Genomic DNA, 23,536 nt, shown 5'->3' on the forward strand with positions numbered 1-23,536 from the left:
GCGTTGAGGCGCAACCGATGGTACAGCGTCTTAAGTCGACGTGGTATTCGCTCTGCGATCCTCATTCTCAGGTCAGAGTCTATATGATACAGGAAGGAATGATGAGTTTGGGGGAAAGACCAGAGGCGGTTTCGTTCCTCTAAGGCAACCTGCTTCGCTAGCACTGCAGCCTCGTGCTTTGAAAAGAAAATTTTCCTTACATTGCGCAGTTGCAGCCGTCTGCGGGCCGCCTCATCTGCTATCTCGTTGCCGAGAATGCCACAATGTGCGGGTATCCATTCCAAGGTCACACGATGCCCAGCGACGTAGGCTAGATGGTGCAGGTAAGTGCGTCGCGGGATACATGGTCGTGAAGGCTGAAGCAACTGGCACACCGTAGGATTTGCAGCGCTGTCGTCAAATACGTGAATATAGACCATTCTGCTGATGGCTGACAAAGAACATTTCGGAGGGCTTGCTTAATTGCATGAAGCTTCGCCGACGTGGATGACGTTGCACGTTCAAGGCGGTGGGACAGAGCTTGGCCGGTTGACGAAACGTAGACGCCTGATGCCCTACTGTTAGGTGTAGATGAACCGTCCTTAAAAATGTGGGTCATATGTGAATAAAGGCCACTGATGTGGAAATGAAGGCCACTGATGTGGGGAAGTGCGAGTTGAAGGAGGCAGAATTGAGGGAGAGTTTGCTTTGAGTTGACACCAGGTATGTTGAGTTTTATTCACATGGGTGAGAGAGTCCAGGGGTTAGGTAGGAATGACACATGGAATGCGTTAGATGAACCATGCAATCGTTGGACGCTCATGGAATTGAACAGACGGCGTGAGAAACGCGATTGTGCAAGCAGGAGAGAAGTGCGGAGGTGATGGAAGTGATAATAAAGTTTGTGGAAGAGGCATATCTGTCCAATTTCACGTCTAGTTGCCAGGGAGGGGAGAAAGAATTGCTTTGCACGAAGCAGAAGCGTTTTGGCTGCGGTGCGAAATGTGGCGCCGACCTCTCATGTACGCTGGCTTCAAGCATGAGCCAAGACAAGGGAGCGTGCCTGCCATGAAAGACGACGAGCGTCGTGAGCATGACGTCAATTGACATCTGTGCATAGGGTTCACAATGTTCTATCCAATGCTTGCCTCCTCCCCTCCAAACAATTTCACGCTGCGCCAGTAATGCTTCAAATTTCGCTGATATCATGCAATTCACATGGCCCGCGACAGTTCGCCAAGTAACATACTCAAACGTATTGCTAGTTGTTTATCACTGATTGTCGTTATGCCGCCCAGTTAACAGCAGCTATTACTCTCTGACATTTCCTCCTGTGAGCGAGACTGCCAAACCAGCAATGGTATTTCTAGAAGGCTATACCCCAACACTAAGGAACCATCGTTTTATTTTGTTGCTGTACTCTTTATGGGATAAGTTTAGCCAGTTTTACTGCTTCGGCTAAAAAATGTTTTTCTTAGACACAACTACAATAATGTTTGAACTCTCAACAGAAGTACATTTAAATCTAAATTCAGGTGATGTTTGCAAGATAGAGCAGAAGGTAAGCGTTTAAGAACATCCTAATCAAATCACTCCCTATGGAATAACTCGAACACCAAAGAAGCTTCTTATTTGTACGAAAACCAAGTTCATGGTTCCCGGCGCATCTTTATCTTTCTCAGGTATCTAGAGGGGCCAGTAAGATGTCACTGCATTTGGTTGGTTTGCGTAAGCGCAGAAAAGTTTGTTTGGGCGTGAATATGAGCTTCAGCTAGTTCATCTGATGCCAAATAGGTTGTTTGCCTTTCGCCACATTTTAGTTCAAACGCAATAGCCAAAGGTGTACCCAGGGGTACCATCATTGGTGGGATTTGCTTTGGCGGACGGTGTGGTCGGCTGAAATGAACCAGGCTACCTCCAAAGAAGAATATTTCACTGACCCTTTGCTGGTTGTAAATGACGACTAAATGCGAAGCGTAACTGGTTTCAGAAGTTTCAATGTATTTAATCGATGCTCGTGCTTTAGAGCAGCCGTCGCCGACCCCCGCAGGAAGAGACCACATGACAGAGATTGTATCCTATCTACAAGCGGCGCCTCTTAGCTGTCTGAGTGTGTTGGGCAATCACCTATTTTAATTTTCGGAGTTTTTCTCCACCAACGGGCTCAAACGTTTTGAGGTGGTGGCCGAACGGACGGGCCACCTTGCCATTCAGAAATAAAAGGGTGAAACCAAAGTGCTGGTTAGGATGCGGTCGCTGCATCAGGAACTCTCGCGTGCCGTGGGACGTCGTATTGGGAACATTGCTTGGCATTACCGTTGAAATTAATGTCAAACCTTTCATAATCGGGACGTAACATCAGGAAATTTGTGTCCCTTGCCAGCACGCGCCACTAGCAGAGCAGCGAGGAGGGAAGGTTGTGGGGCTGCGGCTTAAACACGTAAGTGCGTTCGTTTGCAGTTTTATGCGATAAAGTAGCTACAGTCACATAGAGAAGTGCAGTCGCCATCATAACCAAAGCGGCATAAAAACCATATGGTTGGCTCAACCAATTAACGCTGTTGTCACATCGGACAGACACCAGGGAACAATTATCAAACAAAGCGTCCCAAACTGCACAACTCAGCAGCCACCGCAACCAATTGAACAATAACATCGCCTACAGCAGTCGCATGTTCAACACGTATCACAAGCACACTGAAGTCGTGCCTCCGTAGCCAATGAGTTTTCAATGCTAAGCTATACGGGTTTGACTTCTTGTTGTTAGTTTTTCTAAAAAAAACACTTTCCATTCGGTGTTAGGGTTACAGAAATAAGTGGAACAATGTCTCCTGGAGTGAAATCGCTGCACAGACTGTGCATGCAGCTTGATGCATGAGTATGAGATCACTCTTATTTGAATTCCCTAGCTCTTCCCTAGCTCCTCTGGTGTGCGCTAGGCACCTGGGCAGCCGTTGTTTTATTCTGTGTGGGTGCATCACCATCTGCATATAGCACCCTATCTTCCTCAGTGGTACCTGGCGTGGAACGGGACCTGTGTCACGCGACTTCAAGATGGAACACCACCATTGGGCGTTTCCTATGGGTGTTCCCGTCACCGCACCCAGTGGTCGTTGTTGTTGCTGCTCCTTCACTGATGGCACATAACCACGTGGGAGATTGATTCCTATGGGTGTTCCCGTCACCGCACCCAGTGGTCGTTGTTGTTGCTGCTCCTTCACTGATGGCACATAACCACGTGGGAGATTGACCAAGAAACGGGATAGCTTTTTGGGCTAGCACGCCCAACTTATAGCCCTATAAAATCAGCAAGTAGAATTCGAAGTGGGGATATAGCCATCGCATCAAATAATAGAATTGGAGAATAATTATAGGTTGATGTCATCGATGGAAGTGTAAAAAAGACGAATTTTTGAACATTTTAACAGGACAGGCGTCTGGTATCAAAAATGTACGCAACCACTGAATGGCCGCAACCACCCTTCTGCGGCAAAATTTCAGGAATGTCACCCCGAACTAAAGGAGGACAGGCATTGAGAAAGTAGAGCCAAGGCATTGAATTTGTGCGGCAAGATAATGTGTCCTAATGAAAGAAAACAGCTGCAATTTATGAAAAAATTATGAGTTGTTTCACTTTAGCCGGAAATCACAAAGACGGTAGTATCTTTCTGAAGCACCGCAGAGACCGCCGCGATGAAAATAAGATTTAAGCTGGGGTATTCTACATCTAAGGCTTGTTAATGTAACCTTACACAAGCGGGCCTCACAAAATCGCGAATACGCAAGTGTGAGCTAGATGGGCACAGTCATCCAAGCATGTGATAGAACCTTCTTGTGTTGTCCCTAGACGTAGATATCCGCATGCAGTTCCTGCCTGGCTCGCGCTCATGCAATAAATGCAGGAGGCCACCACCTGTCTCCCGAGTCTGCGGCCTTTCCTAGAATTCATTTTGCAACCCGTGGGTATTGCCATGCAGATTCTTTTTTGGCCACTTCGTTTGTCAATAATTTAGAATCAGTTATAACTGTAGGTTTGATTTCTTTTATTTCTTGTGCAACAATTATCCGCTCAGAGTCATAAAAGTGTCCAGGCTCGCGGCTGCTCTGTGAGCAATCATCAAACGCCTTCTACAGGTGGCAAGCCGGCAATGAAACCACCGCCACGCATCCGACACGGGCCCTCTCGGCATCCTGCAAGGAATGCAAAAAACAAGCAATCCGGTGGTGAGGTACGCGAATACTTTCCCGGGGATACTACTAAAACAAAATCATGGGTAGCTAAACCCCTTCATCGTACTGTAAATGACATCAATATTGCCGCGAACCATACATTGGGTTTGTTTATTTGTGTTTTGCTTTTACCGCCCGGCTGCGCCGGTCTGTGTTATCTCTGCGCCAAGGGAAGCGCGTGTTCCATTCTTTCTTTCTGTGCCGCATGTGTTATCTGTTGTGATAGGGAGAGCATTCCGATCTAACCTGAACAGCCCAGAATAATCTTCTTGGATCTACTATGTTCTCGATGTGAATCGACGTTTCGAGAACCACGCGCGCCGAAAGATAAAAAGCCTGCAGTGCGGACGCCGGAGCATTCGATTCGACGACACTCGCCTGTGCAAGTCACTTTGTTGACCGCTGCTTCGCCGCCTCTGTATTCTTTTGAGTTGTTAGGGGAGCACAAGTTCGCTCCAATAAGCGTGTTTCTCATTCAAGACAACTGCATCGTCCTTGTCTTCGTGACAATATTCTCAGGTTGACACTTGCCTTACAAATAAATGCATTTCTTTCATTAGTATAGTACTAATCCCACCCCCGCCTCGACTTGTCCTAGTGCCGGGGGAGCCCCTCATTGATACTGAGTACGTTAGCATTTCTATTTTGGACAAGGATGAGCGTCTTCCCTTCTATCATCTACCACGGCCGAAAGTTGATTGGCATTCTGCAATAAACTGGAACAAGCGAGCGCTTGATCCGGAAGCATGTGACAGATAAACGAGATGTAAAAGTGAACGGGGGGAGGATGTGATGCATAAGAAGTAAAGAACGGTTCATTCTATTATGAGATGCTGCAAATCACGGTAAATAATGGGCCATCACGAGTAGTTGAGCCTACGCTACAGTCATGTTGCCAAACGTGCTGTAAACCCCAAGCCGGGTCGCATGTTTCCAAACGCTTCGCCGCAGAGCACCACCCACGTGACATGTATGATGTCACTGCGCGCGCTATTCTTTTGAGCGCCTGCTAAAAGGAGCCCACCGTTCGAGCTCTGTGGCCTCGAATAACGTTCTCAAATGGCAAGAAGCGAATGGTGTAGGGGGTGATGTCAATGTCCTTCTTTAGTGTCCGTTGCAAAACGACCCGCCGCGGTGGCTCAGTGGCTAAGGCGTTGCGCTGCTGAGCACGAGGTCGCGGGTTCGATTCCCGGCCGCGGCGGCCGCTTTTCTGATGGAGGCGAAAAGCAAAAACGCCCGTGTGTACGAGATTTCGGCGCACGTTAAAGATCCCCAGCTGGTCAAAATTAATCCGGAACCCTCCACTACGGCTCGCCTTATCGTCTGCGTTGCGTCGCCGCGTTAAACCCTACAATCAATCAATCAACCGTTGCAAAACGTCCCAGAACAACACCGCGTCACGGCCCAGCACAAAACAATGGTCAATAGTCTGTGGTTGGTTGCACAAGTGGAAATTGTCTGACCAAGGGATCGACATTCCTTTTTCGTGCAGCCATGTTTTAACTAGAAGCGTTTGCGAATGGAGCGCAAAGAAAAACGTTTCGAAATTTGGCGGCACGCTCATACGCTTGACACGGTCTAAAACATTATTCTTATGGTCCCGCAAGTATGGCTGGCGATAAAGAGGCACGGAAAATAGAATCGGGTGCCATTTGACGTATTTGTTCTCCTAGGATTGTTTAGCTTGTAGAAGTGCCGCATGACTGATCGGCATGCTGAACCCCCTAGGCCAACCAAGTGCATTTTTCCGGAACAGGCGGTGTTGGTACAGAGCGTTTATGCAGCGCAGAGTGATCCACCGGAGTGGTTGCATCTTTTGGATGCGTGCGTTTTCTTGCCTGAGTTTTAAAATAGTGCCGACCTTTGTTAGACTGGCGTGCTTACCCTTTGCTGTCTGTTAGTGTTTATATTGTGTGTTAATTGTCTTGTCTGAGTTTTTGTTTTCTAAAATTTCCATGCACTACACAGAAAAAAAAATAGAGCTCTGTGGCCTCGATGTAGAGAACTGAGTACTGGTGCTGACGGCTTGGGTTTGAGCCACAGCATGTTTAACTCGTAAGTTTTTTTGTTTTCTTTTTCTGAATACTTACCTTTTTTCCTATATATTTTTTTCTAAACTCAAATGTACGTGTTGGTTTTGATAATAGTAGTGATTTGGTATGTTGTAGGTCGCTTTAGGTTTGGGGTGCAGCCAATGCCGACGTTTAATTACCGTTCTCCATCGCGCCAACACACGTGTCACGTGGGTGCTCTGTACAGCGAAGCGTTTGGAAATACGCGCAGCCGGGACAGCCTAGTGCCACGACTGCCGTTTTCTACGTCGGGCGACTCATTGCTCATCCTTTGATGGGTCGTATCAGTGTCATACAGGCATGTTTGCTTTATCATAGAAATCCCGGCCACAGCTTTCTCGGGACTGCGTTGATTCATGACCAACGATAATGAAACAACCGATAGGCGTGCACTTTTCTCCATTACTTTTCCCTACCAAATGAAAAAAGAGGCACTGCTCTGGATAAGCGCGTATCGAGGGCCGTGCCATTAGCTGCGGCGGCAGCCAAAAATAATGCAGGCTCATGTCGCTACGTAGCTGGTGACAAATGATGATTTGGAGGGAATCATGTTGCTCTTAGCAAAACGTCTACGCTTCAGCCCAACAGGATGCTGATGGTGTCTCTGCCCTTCGAAACGGGTTATCGCTCCCCAAACGCGACACAGCTGACGAAACAAACAAAAAATGAAAGAAAAAGAGGCGTGGCGCCGTGTTCCACAGTTTCCACACGCTATTAAGAGAGGAACAGCGTCCTCTGTTGGCAGCATCGTCATTTTTGGCGGTTTCTTTCAAAGGGAATAATTATGCACGAAAGGAAAATTTGTTAACGATATACTTTCTGGCACCTGTGACACCTCGGCAGTGTTTGACCAGTAAATATATTTTTATTATACAGAGCAATAAATAGAGCCCTCCCTGTTTTAAAGCCGCTGGACGGTCGCCGAATGAGCAGAACTTGGAGCAATACATATCACGTCATAATAAATATTAACGCAATATATATTACGCAAAACAGTGCGAATTTAATTTGTAAATTCACATTCAGTGACAGTAGCTCTTGCCTCTGAAGTTTTCTGCTTTCTATGAGTGACCGCTGCCTAGTGTCGCCTTGCAAAGGGCACAACCTTTTTAAGTGATTACACATGTTGATATATCAATATCCTGCAGAAATCTCTTTATTTCTTTATAAACAAAGCTTTGCATTGAACCTAAGTTTTTTGGCTTCTAATTTTCCGCTGCCTGTTTAGTTTAGACTACCCTTCAACCTTTTTATCTGGGTGGATGCGTTTAGTTCCCGTTGGCTTTGAATATATTCTCGTGCGTTCCCGACCTCTCAGCTCATGCTACAAAAGTTGGCCAGATCCACTGCGCGATGCACGAACCCTCGAAAAGATTTTTTAGGCGCACATTTGTCAACAACTTGTGGAGAAAACGTTGGCCGTCAATAATTCTGCAAAACCGCAAACTTGTACTTCTAGCGGCATAGCTATGCAAGCTTAATTTTTCAATGTGGTCCCATTGTAGCACGGCGTATCTTATGAAAGTTATAACAAGCGGGAGCAACGGGCCTGTTAAAACAGAAAATATGTGTCTACAATCAGAACTACCCCATAATTGTAGAGCGAAAGTTCAATTACTCCAGGTACAAACCCGGATAACACTTTTTTTCTCGCAGCGTCAATTCGATCTTCAGGCTCAGCCAAGGTCAAGCAGTGTGTCGAGAGGCCTTGGAGTGAAAGCGTCTAATTTCTCAATACTTCCCAGCGGAGTTGGGCGGAGAAGGAAAAAGGGGCAGCGAGTAAAGGCGCGTGGCGCCAGAAAATGATAGGAGGAGGCGCTCGCTGTATGCATGTTCACAGAGCGTTCTCGCCTCCAGCGCCAACTGCGCCAAGCAGCATCTGTGTTTTGTCTCGCAGTGCAATTATGTGCATGTTCACTCCGTGCTCTCGGCACGAAAACTGAGATTTATCTCGACAAACTTAATCTACCCGCGTTAACTCGTGGGAAAATGTTTGGTCTCCTAACAGACAAGCTCACCGTTTGTGGCTCTGTTCTGGACCAAGTACCGCTCTTCATCTTCCCCGAATAAAAGTCTCATTTCTGGAAGAGAAAGCATGGGCTTTCGTGCTTGTTCATGACGAAGGAAGCCCAGCAATTGGTTCCGCCTCAAGCTTGTATGTTCCAACTGCAAAAAAAGTATTTAATGAGCCAGGAAAGCAGCTCCAAACGTACTCGCATACTAGCGGTTCCGACACATATTCAACTGTTTTTAGCTTTATAATTCTGACGAGGTTGGAGAAAACGACATTTCTTGGAATAAACATCTGACACATTGAAGTTGCATTGATTCGGAGACGCCATGATTCGGGACGTCATTAGCCCACGGGAAAAATTTAACAAGCACTGCACTTTTGTCATCCAAGTGTAACTTCAGAGCTGCGATTAGCGATTCTACTAACCGGTGCTTCGACCAATATGTTCTTTTCTCCTTCTCTTAAAAGGCTGAGTTCTCAAGATCGGCTGTATTTTACAGTATTTAAATTTGCCCTAAAACTAAAAGCTTCCCAAATAGTAGAGATTTGACCGTACACCTCACATTACAGTTGATGGGTCATGAGAGCGCTGATTTCACGTAATTTGTCTTCTCTGTACCAGCCGATTACTGCTGCTAGCGTGCAAGGTGTTTTTCAGCTCTTAAAAAACGCCAGCTAGCTGAAGGCACTTTCATCCAGAAAGTAAGTTCTCTGAAATTTCTGATCTCGTGCATTTTAAACGTTTGCTCAATTGTATGTAAAACTCGGGGTAAAAAACAAACTAAAACGCATTTCCCCTTAGAATGAAGGTAAGAGCATGCTGTCATAGGGGCGCGCTTATTCTTTTAGTAAATCAGCTAACAACCGAAGCAAAACTCGTTATTGGTGAGCAACACAGAGTTGTTGCACTCTAAGTGATTCTTATGCCCGATTTACAAAGTCACAGTTAAAGCATTCGTCTTGGAAGAAATCTTATTATTACAAAAGGAACAAGCTGACATAGATCCTATAGCCCTGATTGTGTGATTCATGGCATCGGTGCCGTGAATCACACAATTCACGGTCCTTGTCGTTTCCTTCTTCGTTCTTGTTGTTTTTTTTTGCACAATCGGTGCCATGGATAGATTACAACTAGGCCGGCTCACGGTGTTGTGTGATTCATTTTAATGGCTGTAAACAGATGAACTCATATATAGCTAAAGCATGGGGCACTCAGGACCTTCATGATGGAAAAAACGGCGCAAAGACGCCGAACTAGAAAAAAAAAAATGGAGACAGGACAGCGAGTGTCCTGTCTCCCTTCTTTTTCTAGTTCGTCGTCTTTGCGCTGTTTTTGTTTTTCATCATGAACAAGTACCAACTAGCCTAATTGACAGTCCATCTGCCCACATGACCTCCACCCACATAGCATGTAATGTATTATGTCACGCTCAGCTTGCGTGGGCTTGATCCCTGCGGCTGATATTTATCTGGACCAAGGGAAAGGTTTTATTTTTTGCCTTCTCACATGTACGCATTTGTTTGCAATATGTATGTGCGACGAAACCAAAAGAAGCGCCAGTTTATCATCGTGAAATCGGCACTGCGCCTTCCAGGAGACACTTGCCACAGTTACACATGTTGAAGTACATAATAAAGAATACGCCGACCACCAGAGAAAATAAAACAATGACGTTTCGGCACCCCGAACGGGAGCCTTGTTCGGCAGTTTTTAGTGTGAACAAGGCTCCCGTTGGGGGTGCCGAAACGTCATTGTTTTATTTTCTCTGGTGGTCGGCGTATTCTTTATTATGTACTTCAGTGTCATTCCCGACCAGACGGGCGTCCGTCAAAGCCTCGATTTCAGTTACACATGTTCCTCCCATGTCTCCTCTAGCTGATCCAGGAAGTCTGAGCCTGTTTGAAGTTTAGAAGGACTGCACGCCAACTTAACACCATCATTATGGCAGGCAATGTAGTTAAATGACAATGGGTGAGCCACCAGGGTCCTAAAAGAAATAATTCGACGGAGGGGTAAATTAAGGAAACTCAGGGGCAAATAATTAGCAAATAGGCGAGATGCCTTTGTACTGCAGTGGACAGAAACAGGCTATATGTGGTCTGCCGAATACCCCTTCTTCACGTGAGGGCAAGTGACCTTGAACGAAAATCTGAGAGGCCAGTCACAATAATGACAGCGCTTGCTACATCAAATATAGGGCAGCAAAGTGAGTTGAAAGATAATAGGCCACACTCTAACAAAAGACGCAACGGACGACCGATAAAGGAAAGCACAACGCAAACGCTTCTGCGTTGTCCTTTCCTCAGTCCGCGGCTCGTTTTTTTTTTTTTTTTTCGCGGTAAGCATTGGGCTTCCCGAACTAGCCGACACCCCCAATTGGTGAAATAGTGTAAATCGAAAACCTACAGCAGAAAGCAAGCACCGTATATACACGCCATATATAGAGAAACGATAATGAGCGACATAAATTGAACGAACGAACAAAAGATTTGAAAGTTTGGTCGACTTATACGTAAATTGATCAGTTCTGAAACAATGGTTGCTTGAAAAAATAATTCTAATTATACAAAATAAAAAACACTTCGAGCTTTTTTTCCGGCCGTGAAATCAGTCTTTTTTTTGTTAAGCTGGTGTTCTAGAAAATGTAAGTACCAATAATTGCACCCGTAAGAAACGTTTACACACCACTTCATTATTAAAAGCTGCCGTGAGCCCGAGATAGGTGAGCACGATACGGCTTTATAGGAAACTCTTGTTGCCATTATTAAATTTAGGCTGGCAAGGAAATGATACCAACAAATTCGGTGCTCATAACCATCGATCTCAATCATAAAGGCTGCATTGTTCCTTTTTTAGGGAGCTAATACAATTTCGAGCAAGTGTGGAAAAACGTACATCCGGGTACCCTGCGTCCCTTCTTCCCATCCGAGGAATGGTGTTCGTCGTCTTGGAGAAGAACTGTCCACGGGATGTTTCCAACAGGGCAAAACAGCAGCAAAGCGCCAGCAAACCTTCAAGGACCGCCCGCTCTGCGATAAAAAAAGAATCAGAAAAGAATGGGCATTATCTTCATTTAGTGAGATTCAATGTCCCGAAACCGGCTTTAATCACCATGGGTTATCAAGGTAAACAAACATTTATTTCTTAAGTATGTATGTATAGCAAACTTGTATCGGGCACATCGCAATATGTATCGACACCCTAGCTTTTTTTTTTCACCACACATACTAGGTTTTCTATGTTTTTATTACCTGTCTGCCTTCAGCTTTTCAAGGGCTGAGCCAAGTGTAAACCGGTGTTGAGTATCAGGATGAAGGGGGTTGAGTTTAACAACAGAGAAGTCGTGATGTATAAAGGAAACCATTGAAGAGAGCTTAGTTTGTTATCACACAGGCGGTTCGTCTACGTAATGTCATTTTTTTCTTTTAAAAGAGATCGCGGTAAGGCTGCACATGGATCTCCAAAAACTAAATACCTCCAAGTAGATCATACGCGATTCAGTGGCTCAGTCTGAGCCCAAGGACGCGGGTTCAATCCCGACCATGGTGACTGCTTTCCAGATGAAGGTGAAACGCGAAAACAACCTGCGTCGAGATTTCGGTGCAGATTAAAAATCCCCAAAAGATTGAAAATCCTCCGGAGTCCTACACTAAAGTGTGCCTACGTGCATCCTCGGTGCGTTACACCCCGTAATCAGTCACTCTAACTCGATCATCAATTGGTCTAAAAACAGAAGAAGTATTCAGCGGTCACCAGGCTATGTTTATGCCATATGCTAAATTACAACAATAGGTCTGCAGTAGCAAAAAAAAAAAGACACATGCCAGGCTTGTACAAAAGAAAACAAAAAAATACACTTATAGGTAAATGGGTTCGTCTCAGCTCCAAGGCAACTTCAAGGAAAACAATTTTGCATTAAAAGCACCAACCCGGTTGCAGGCTGGCGAAAGCAGGTCCACAGGCGAGGGCCCGGTTTCACCAAGCCATGCACATTCCCGACACATTTTTGAAAATGCTACAACATATGACAGACGCAAACGGCTTTCAGGTGCGGAGTATCCTAGGAGCGCACAATGTCCGTCCGCGACCGTGCGCATAGCATTTACAACCGCAAAACATTGCACAGCCACCGGCAGGATTCAAGCCTGTGTCTGGTAAACCAGACAGAGTTAGTGTCAGTCGCCTTAACCATTGGGCTACGATCGTGAGTTAGTAGCCGAGAGTCAAACGGCTTACTCCCTCGTCTGTAACGGTGCGGAGTACCTTAGGATCTCCCAATGTCCGTCCGCGTCCATCCGTGCGCACACCACCATCAAGTGAAACTGAAGCGAAATTCGATTTGAGCCGTGAGTTGCAGTTCCATTTACGGAATAATCAAGGTGCAACTCACGGCTCAAATCGAATGACGGTCGGGGCGCAACCGGATGTCACTCGGGGCGCAATTTCGATGTCATTTCGAGTCCCCGTACTCCGCACCCTCGCCATCCTCGACGGAGTGGAGATGCTGCCATTTTTTTATGCGATGCGGTCTTGCGCAACGAAGCTTTTGTAGTTATAACGGCGATAGTAGATATACTTAAAAGCAACTTGGATAGGCCTGCATCATACATTGTCTGTGTATTTTCGATCGCTGGCGCAGACGAACGTTTACCTATATATGCATGGGGTTATTGCAGGCATTATGACATGTTAATTTAGAGTGATCAGTATGTCGCTAACAGTGGGTAGTCAAGAAAAAAATATGAAATAAAAGTGTAGTAGCCAATAAGTCATTTTATTTGATAATCACGAAATATACGGATTTCAGACGGTTCCTTCCGCAACGATGAAACAACCGGCAAAGAGGTAGTTACTAAAGCCGACTGCTCTCTATGAACACTCCGCAATGAGATCTTTGGCATTCGTGCGTTGGTACGAGCGGAAGCTGTGTCACTTAAAAGAACCCTTGAAGACTTCTCATAAACGCTTTCACTTTTTCCTTCGCATCTGGAAGCACTGCAAAAGGGATAGTTATCGCCACCACGGAGCGGAGCAGCGTTATTTGCTCGTCGCAGCAGATACGCCTCCAGTTTCTGCTTTGCTATTGTGGCTTCCAGGTTAAAGTAGCTATCGAATGACTTCATTACTGCAACCGAAGGAAAGCCGGCTAATAGCCGCTACACCGCTGTTATGACGTAATTATAGCTTTCTAAGAACGCGAAGACCACGAAAAAGGTGAAATTTTCTTGAGGAAGTTTTCCGTTATCTGATGGGAACAGAGTCGTAATTTTTGGCTGACCTACTCGTGACCCCCTACAAGTATACTGGATGTGTTTGTTGACTACGTTCTGCGAGGATTTCGAATTTATCAAATAGTTGAAAAATGTGTTGCATGGTCACTTTAGAAGACAGCCGAAAGCAAGCCTCATGTTGAGGATGAAAATGAAAAATCATGCGCCCCTCCGTCTAATGACGATGATGGTTGAACGCGAAGCTTTCTCGTGATGGATTCTTTGGTTGGCCAATACCACACTGCGCTTATGTGCTTCTCTGGAGGCATGCACCACTTTCCTGGAATACCCAGGGCAACTCTAGGGTGTGCACTCCTTGGGACTCAAGGCCCAACCACATTCACGCCAAAAACCGGCGTACTCGCGCAACTACGGAACGTTTGGGTTTGGAGTGTGCGGTGCGAATCGGCACCTGCTGCTTGGCGTTGCTCAGACTTGTTTGCCTTAGCATACAACAGTACCAAAGGGTACGTGGTTTTTCGTTAGCGTCATGTGAAGCTAAAGTTCTTGCGTATGCTGACGACATTGCCTATGTTTGTGCTGACGAGTGCAGTGTTCACTAAGCCCTTATATTGACTAAGGAGTTTTGTGACGTGTCTCGAGCGGCCATGAATATGGAGAAAACTAAGGGGTTTTGGTTTGGCCAGTGGAGAACCAAACCTTCCACATTTGCGGGTATTAATTGGGACAACACGCCGCTTGAGTAGCTAGGCGTGCCTTTGCACCAGATAAAAAACTCATGGCCACACTGGTCTTCAGCACTTACTCATGTAAAGCGCGCCTCGCAGGCATGAATGGAGCGAGAACTTTCTGTATTTGCCCGTGCGCAAGTCTGCAATTTCTTCTTGGTAGCAAAGCTGGTTTATGTGCTTCAGGTACTGCACTTTGCGCGGGCGAAAGTCCAGGCTCTACACAGAGTATCTGCTACCTTCGTGAGGGGATCTGAATGGGAGCCAATGCGCAGGGATAATTTGTTTCTTCCTTTAGGGTCTGGTGGTGTTGGGTTAATGCATTTGTTTGTGCACCAACGTATGTCTCGGTTTTTCTTCTACAAGTTGGCGGATCATCCACTTTTACGTACTGTACTTCAAGAGCGCATAAGTTACCATTTACCGTTTCTCCTTGTTTCTACGGTGACATGAACAAGAAGCCGCCATGGGGTTTTCTAAAACAAGTTGTGGATACTTTTCATTTCCTTACTGCGCGGTTTTCTCTGGAGCACCTGTTTAGTCTTTCAAGGGAGGCTATCACAAAACTTTTATTCATAATCTGTTTCCCGTGCCTCTTTATCGCTAGCCATACTTGCGGGACCATAAGAATAATGTTTTAGACCGCGTTAAGCGTATGCGCGTGCCGCCAAATTTCAAAACGTTTTTAAAGCACCATTCGCATAACACTTCCAGTTAAAACACGGCTGCGCGAAAAAGGAATGTCGACCCCTTGGTCAGACAATTGCCGCTTGTGCAACCAACCAGAAAATAATGACCATTGTTTTGTGCTGTGCCGTGACGCGGTGTTTTTATGGGACGTTTTGCAACGGTCACGAAAAAAGGACATCGACATCACCCCCCACACCATAAGCTCCTTGCCATTTGAGGACGTTAATCGGGTGCTATATGACGTTTTTGTTCTCCTAGGATTGTTTAGCTTGTGGAAGTGCCGCATGACTGATCGGCATGCTGAACCCCCTAGGCCGGCCAAGTGCATTTTTTGGGAACAGGCGGGGTTAGTACGGAGCGCTTATTCTTCGCTGAGTGATCCACCGGAGTGGCTGCATCTTTTGGATGCGTGCGTTTGCTTGCATGAGTTTTGAAATGGTGCCGACCTTTGTTAGACTGACGGGCTTACCCTTTGCTGTCTGTTAGTGTTTATATTGCGTGTTAATTGTCTTGTCTGAGTCTTTTTCTAAAATTTTCATGCATTAAAAAAAAGTCAAATGGAGCAATCGGATAGACGGCGGCTTCATTACGCGAGGGACCCAGGTTCGAATCCTGCCACGAGAAGCGTTTTTTTATTTCGTTAACCTGACCCACGAAGCAGGGCTGAACGAGAGAGGGGTCACGCGCATTGTTCGGTCCTCACGCTTTGGCACTGGGGCCTTGATCAGCGCAGCCAACGGGCGATCAGCTCTCTGGATCCCTTTATACATCTCTGCATACACGAGAAGTGTACGTAAGCAACCAAAGCTACCGATAGCGAGTGAACGGAAAACAAGGAGGAAGTGTTTCCTTCTTGTTCCTCCTGGTCATCTGTTTACTCGCTATTTACCATTTACTGACATACGAAGTCTAATGCCTCAACGTGACCTTGTTGGTTCCTTTACAGGTGACAATGGCTTTGTTTCCCGCCTTTACTGAGGCTTGGTTACTTCCAGATAAAAAGACAATAAACATGTCCCTGAGGAAAATTCCTATAACATATACCGTATGAATCGTTTTGACAGAATAAGTCGTGGCATCTTTCTCGGTATAACGGCAAGTTCACTTCGTATTCGGCAACTAAAATCTTCTTTGGAAATTGCTGTGGTGATCATAGTGGTACGTGCAAGTAATCGCAGAAGCTTTTCACAGCGCAGCTCTTGTACAACCCGTAATTTCGACTTTGCAGGAAAAAATACCAATAAATGCCGAGTGCTCGTCAGCGCGTGCCTCGCGGCGACCGCCGAGTCGCTGGCTCGAGCAGTGGCTTTATCAAAACAGAAAAAAAATCTTCAGCGCTGTCGTCAAGCGCTACCGTGCATGCAACAAAAAAACTCCAGTGGTAATGCTAAAGTTGAAAAGACGCCCTGCTTTGGAGAGGTCACCGAACGCCGCATTCTGTAGAAGCCATTATGGATAATTGGAGGCATGGCTACGAGTGTGCCAGTCCTTCCCGAGAGTATACTTGCCGATCCCGCCACCACTACCTCGAGTCGATGACGAAGAGCTGGTGGAAGTATATTACTTGCACTGCAACTATCCAAATAAATAGTGGTACTGTTTATTTGCATTATTGTCCGGCAATGCACACCTACAACAGCTTCTCCATTCAAGTCTTGCGCGTGAGGGCCAGTGTCATTTTTTTGTACACTCTACTTGGCTCAATAAGTTCCATTGCTACCGAACTACAGAAACACGTGATTGAAACAAACCAATTTTTCCGCAGACGCAGCGTTAATTTGTCCTGCGAATTGACTCTTACGGTAATTATCTGGGTTTTCTTCTCGTTGTCTTGTCCTGCTTACGAACAATTTAAAAACTCAACTCTTGATTTCAACTTAATTCAGGCCGTTAACCAGCGAAATTGAGGTCTTACATCTAATCCTAATAACTGCACCCGACTTGCTATATCCCGCATTTCTTTTTGCAGGCTTTAGGGACCACAATTTACTACAAGCAACGAACAAGCGTTTAGTGGCGTTCTCCCGCTTCAAACGGTAAATATTGCCTGCCATAACCAAGCACAGTGGGGTAAACGTTAAGAAAATCTCGACATCATCTCTGAACTATTATAATTCCCCTTTTATTGCAGTAAAACAGTTTGGGTTACTGAATGAAGTCTTTAAAAAGCCTACCCTTATTGTAACTACCTCTTTCTCATCTAACAAATACTCGGGGCTCATAAGTCGGCTTGCCTGTTTTGAAGGCGAAAGCTTCAAGTGGTAGCAGGAGCAGTTCATTTTATGCATACGTCGGCACGTAAACACGCCATTCTGCGCTTCTCAATGCCACTTAAATTACTATATTTATTCCTTCATAAAATCTAATATGTCTCATTCCACTTCAGTTCATTATAATCCACTTTAAACCCACCTTACTGGTCATTAGTATCATGACTGATCAGTTAAACCATGTTATTCATCTTATTAATCTTAATTTATTTTAATCTACATTGAACCCACCTTGATCCGGCTTATTGACCATTGTTGTCAGCGCTTATTCAATCATAATTAACTTTGTCAATCATAATTATCACTTGTACAGCGCTGATGTGCGTCGGTTTGCTTCTGGCCATCTTTGGGTTTTTGTACCGTTCGGGCCAACTCCGGGGTCATTCAACGTCACCCTCCGATTATATATACAAGGCTTTCGCCTTAGCAGAGTCCTTTTAGTAACAAATGCTGAAACAAATGCTTCATTTACAAAAATCTCCAGTAAAATGAGCAACACGACGAAACGTCTGTATAAGCGAGAAAACACACGGTAACTATGTTATCTTGGCAAAATTATAGAGATTGCCTCTTCACTCACTGCTGGGCATTAGACTAGAAAAAAAATATGTGTCTTACCAGCAGAGCTGTTTAAAGGAGCCATGAAGAGAAAACACAAAGAACAATAACGACACCAACACAAACTTCGCTCAAATAAGCTACATAATTAGGAAAAAAGGAAATGACCATGCGACCCACCAGCTCATTTTCCGCAACAGAACCTATGATGTCCCTCGAGAATGCTCTGTGATTGGCGGAGGCCGGCAAAAGCAAACGCATGTTAGGCAGGGCTTACAGTGTGCAAGCCAGCTAAATGCCCGTGAAACATACTGCACATTCTTTTTATGACAAAGAACGGTGGAGTAAATGGTTGAAGTTCCGAACGAACACGCAAGCGTGTGTGCCAATGCGTACGAAACTACCGCCGGCCGAGCTCGACATCTCGCCGTCGCGCAGACGAATTTTCGGGTTCGAGGCTCTTAGGGGCCAACGAACCGTCCCAGCACGCACAGCCGCGACCTTGCTTGGTATCGTAATCCCTTCACAGGAGGTTGGCCGTCATATCGCCAACCAGCAAAGGTAAAAATAGAAATGAGGGGGGTAAGGAACAGCAAGCAGCGACGAGATAGTGACAGTCATCGCAGTTTCGGAATGGTGTTGGGTTGCTGCTATTGTCAGGAGCTCGTTTCCAGTTTACAACCACTGAAAACTTCAGTTTGTTCGAGTACTTTGCAATGAAATATCGTTGCTACGTTTTGAAATGCCCATGTAGTACGGGCAAATCGTCGAGGGAGTGCGACATCCCCGGTGAGGAGATCTCCATTCATGTGCTGCCCAACGACGAACCTCGGCGAAGCAAGTGGCTACGTTTTGTGAACTTTGCAAACGGAGGAGAAAGAGAGCTAAAGGAAGTACGAGTGTGCTCGCTTCATTTCCGAGGAAGTGATTACGGCAGGGACCCTTACGTTAGCTCACTCCTGGGACATGCTGGCGCTCGTCGCCGACTTCGTCAAATCGCCGTAAAAGCGCTCTGACCTTGGGGGAAAAAAATGCCGTAAACACCGCGCATTGACGCTCGTATCTTTCTGGTCGAAGCAGAGAGCTCGCGCGAACGGCTTTCCATACACGACACCGGCCAACTGGCATAAGCGATATTGCTACTGAAATTGAACTATTATTAACCGTAATAAAAATACGGCACATACGTACCAGTCTGTATTCGTCCGTCGCAACGGGGCTAACGAGGCAGCGGTGCCGACGGCAGGGCGTTCGTCTGTTGTGGCTATCGCGGAACGGTCGCTTTCCCGTCCACCGCGTATCCCACAACTCTTGCCGCTCGAGCACTTGGAAGCATTGAGCGTTGAAGTTGTGTGAGGTTGTTAAATGCAAGCTCGAGCTCCTCGGCGAGAGTTTTGTTTTCCGGATCAGGCGATTCCATGACTAGGGCTGCGGGTGCACTAGGTTTTACTAGTATTTTTAAAATGGCCGCCGTCTCGGTCGACTCCCGCGTGTGGGTGCTATATGGAGTCGACATACTAAGTGTCTGTTTCATGGACCGGCTCGTATGACGCCATGGTTGACGTCACGGAATGTGCAATTTTAGCGGGAGATTTAAAATTTTGGCTTAAATTGCCTTATTTCTCAGTGAATAAAGCATCATTTGCTTCCGGGAAAGCGCTTGGGGTACTATGAAACACCTAATCTTTCGAATAAAACAAACTTGTTTTCTCTTCATGGCTCCTTTAAGTTTGAGCTTGGTTCGTTGGCGTTAGCAAAAAAAAAATACCAAAAAACATTCACGGCGAGAGACGCCCGGCACGAGCCGAGAGCAGTGGCTTTTGCAAAAAAAAAAAATACTGAGCGCACGTGAACGCTCGCCTCGTGAGCAGCTTCCGGTGTCGTCCAGGTATGCCTTAGGGCTTGCGTCACGGGAGGAGCTCCCGCCTTCGTCGTCGTCGTCTTCGGCGCAGCGGACACGGAGCGCGCCGGTCGCCCTCTCTCTCTCTCTCTCTCTCTCTCCCCTCGGAGCGCCGGAGGTCGTTGTGTCGTCCACGTGACGCTTTTGGACGGTTGAGCTTGGGGATTCTGGGGCGGGGTCGTTGAGGTGGGGAAGAAGCCTTGGATGGGTCGGAGCCCGAGGCGACGTAAGCGAGCTTGACTCGGTCGGCTGTGACGAAGTCTTGGCCGCTGTTAATGTCAAGGGTGGCAGTGTTGGGTTGCCGCTCTCCGTACGATGAATGTGCACATGCTTGCTTTTTTTTGTTCCCTCTCTCCTGGAATCCGATCTCAGTGTGGGGAGAAGCTATGTGGACCCGCAGCCCTGCTGTTTCTCCAGGCTTGCACCACTAGTGCAAGCTGCGCTAATTTGTTTTTCGCATGAGCTTAAATCGCTGTGCAAATGGATCCACTATCCTTTGACGAGTGGTATCACCTGATAATGAAAATATTCCTCTATCCCTCCATGACCATTTCGATGCCCCAGTATCGGATGATTATTACCACTGATATTTTATTGCGTTTTCTTTTCACCTCTATGTAATCAAACTGGCCTTTCGAACTTGTTTATTACGTTTAATACGACTTTTAAATATGACTCTTACGACATAGAAGCTTTCGGAATCACTGAGGAAGGGTTGCATGCATGATCGCAAACAACATAAACTCAAAGCCGTTCCCAACCGTGAAGAAGGATGTAGAGCGAATCTGGCGCTGTCGTGAGATTTGCTACTGTTACGAATCGGCCAGCGCCACCGTACTTTCCCGCATCACTCCTCTGCTGTTCGGCGAAGCCACTGCGTGCGCCTCTTTCGGGAGGTTCCCGTTTGAACCCATTCCCATTTCACCCTTCCCGCTTGTTCCCTCCCGTTTCAACCCGGCGCAAAACGACCTTCCCGTTTCGCCCTTTCCCACTTGGCCCGTTCCCGTTTGAACCCGTTCCCACTTCAACCTTCCCGTTTGTTCCTTCCCATTTCAACCCGGGGCGAAAGAACCTTGCCGTTTCGTATTTTCCTATTTATTTAGCCCGTTCCCGGAATAACGTACCCAGTTTATGAAACGTTATAAAAAATTTTTTCATATTAGTTTTCATTTATTTCCGTTTGTCGCTGCAATAGAATGCTCAGTACATCGACAGTACTTGACTGCTTTTCAAACCTGGGCTTCACTTTTTGAATCTGCAGACGACAAAATTTGGTTACAATTCAAGTCATACCAATTAAAAAATTTTTAAATTAACAAAGCCTAACAAACAAATTAACAATTAACAAATAATAAACAAATCTTTTAAATTAATAAACAAGTCTCTTAAATTAACAAACCAAAAAATGATAAAACCAAAAAGCCCAGAAAAGCGCCGCAGAAGCACAAATAAAAAATCGCAAAAACACCCTCACTTTGAAAGAAATCGTATTTGGCGGACTAACACATTTAATCGTTATATTAGCGCAAGTGTACATCAATGTCGGAAAGAAACAGATGAAAACTATAATAAAAGATAAAAAAAGTATAAAAATAAAGTAACCCTATGTATCTGGATACATATGCCACATCTGGCTAAAAAAATCACAGTCATGAGAAGCGGCGAGAATTATGAACTTAGCCTTGCGTTTTATTGATTCTCTTTATTCCCGTCACTCTAGCGTACTCAATTTGCATAATATGGCAAACCTTCAAAAACTTAAGCAGTGCAGGGTCGTCTCTAGCCTAAATTTTCTTTACTACAGAAACTTAAAATTGTCGCGGGAATACTACCTCCAAGGGCCTTTCAGACGTTCAGCCAGAAGACATCATAATAAGACTATTAGGCAGCCAATCAGCTGAATTACTATTCGAAAGTTCTCTTTGTTTCCTCGTGCAATTTCTTACTGGAATACGTTAATTGAACGAACAGTGAACTCGGTATCGCTAGAAGAATTTTCCCCACGTATTGTAAATATGTGTTCTGGTTGAATCGTCCTATTTTAAAATTGGAATACATTACCAATACATATCCTTGTTCGGACCCCTTTGCGTCTTTTACATATTTATGTCTTTTACTTATTTGTGTGGGGCGTTTTTAAACTACGCCAACCAATACTGATGTGCTTTTATGTTCACTCCTGCATGAGCCGCACCAGGCCGTAAAGTATCAGTAAATAAATAAAAATATCTGCCCATTACTCACGTAGGAAAGGCATTTGTAGCCAATTATCAGATTTCTGCACATGTTTTTGCCTTTTTTTAAAGTCTCTCCTACGGACATCTTTGATCTATACATCTCTCGAAGCCGAAGACAAAGCTACGCTCCAAACAATGAGCATAAGAGCGGCTGATAAATAAATTTCAGCCGCACGTACGAACACAAACTGCAGAAAAATCCAATGCGTGCATTCCTCAAGATATTGGGTATCTTTATAGTACACTTTCGCCGCTACAAATTTTGTGTTAAGAGGGCAGTATCGACTTAAGGCATTCGGAAACTTTTATTAGCCGGAAATACCGGTCGATTCCTAAAAATTTGGTGCATACAAGTTTTTAGTGCATGACCCGTTGCTTGTAAGCACATTTTCGGGAACAGTTTCGAAGACGGTAACGCATATTTTCAGAAATTCAAATGGTTTGCAACAATGCGGGTTCAAATGAGAAGGGCGCTTTGGGAGCGGGTTGTAACGGGAAGGGCGTTTTGGGAACGGGGTGAAACAGGAAGCGCCCAAACGGGAAGGTCGTTTCGGGAACGGGCGCACACGGGACGGGTCAAGCGGGAAGGGCGTTTCGGGAATGGGTTCAAACGGGAAGGGGTCAAACGGGAATGGGTTCTTTCGGGCTACACCCCGCCTTTCAGCCGTCAGGCGCCAGCATGTTCATTCAAGTTTCGACAAGCCGGGCCAGACATCTCGCTTTCAATGCGCTTCAAACTTCGACGGTTGCCGGCCCGGCGGGGCACGTTTCAACGCACTTCAAACTCCGGCGGTTGCCAGCGGCACGTCGAGACTTGTTCAAGGACACAGAGGCCCCGCGATCTCAGCGGAGTCCTCCTCTCTCCCCTCTCTCGGACTCAACGTGCGCCGAGGCTACCGACTGTCACGAACTCTGGAAAGAGCGTTGTCTGTGTCTGTGACGTTCGTGGCGTGTTACCGCTTGTTGGCGTTTTGTCCGTTGACGCTTTTGGGTATAAATAGAAGCCCCGCAAGCGCTATAACCCATTCCTGTTTGAGCAGCGAATACATGTTGTCGCTCTGCTCGAGTCCTGTCTTGTAACCTCGCCCGTCGGGGCATTGTTTTTTTTTTTTTTTTTGGCTCCGGCTCACCTCTCGCTATGAAGTAAGCAGTTACGTTAGCCTACGGCTTTTGGACTTCTTCTCGGCTGCAACAGCGGCTGGCCGCTCGCATCATACACGCTACCACTCGTATGTCGGGGGCCATAGAGCTCGGATCGGATGCCCCCGCTCGGTCGCAACACTATGTACGAATTTAGCTATATTGGGTATTTTTATTTTGATCTGTATTCAAAGTTGCGCGATCTCTGCGTCACAGGTTAACTATACAAACACGATTGCTGGGTAGTTACAACGACGTCTTATTACATCGCGGCTACGCCATTCACGGCGCAGGCTCCAGTGCGCTGCTAGTTGGCCGCCGAAGAGCGCATGGCATTGCGTACTGTCAGGGGGTTGGGGGGGGGGGGGGGGGGGGGCGGGGGGGAGGAGACGCCGCGCGTGGCTAGCAGTATACACGACTTGCGAAATAAGCGGAAGTGGTGGAGAGAGCTATAAGGTGGTGCTTTAACTATACTCCCTTCGTAGG

At 46.1% G+C, this 23,536-nt stretch overlaps 1 protein-coding gene across 1 annotated transcript in view; it reads right to left on the reverse strand.

Moving 5' to 3' along the window:
* Positions 1–4,031: 4,031 nt before the first annotated feature.
* LOC144178086 (uncharacterized) overlaps positions 4,032–23,536 on the reverse strand; it is a 41,200-nt gene continuing 21,695 nt past the window's right edge. Inside the window, exons 2-4 of the mRNA XM_077705614.1 lie at positions 11,192–11,325; positions 8,300–8,447; positions 4,032–4,170 (exon numbers count right to left, since the gene is read on the reverse strand). Coding sequence (XP_077561740.1) covers positions 4,097–4,170; positions 8,300–8,447; positions 11,192–11,325 — 356 coding nt within the window. The 3' untranslated portion in view covers positions 4,032–4,096. The remainder of the gene's footprint in view (positions 4,171–8,299; positions 8,448–11,191; positions 11,326–23,536) is intronic.

The sequence above is a fragment of the Haemaphysalis longicornis genome, unplaced genomic scaffold, assembly GCF_048455015.1.
Source record: "Haemaphysalis longicornis isolate Haplotype H1 unplaced genomic scaffold, Haemaphysalis longicornis Haplotype H1 scaffold_4, whole genome shotgun sequence".
NCBI lineage: Eukaryota > Metazoa > Arthropoda > Arachnida > Ixodida > Ixodidae > Haemaphysalis > Haemaphysalis longicornis.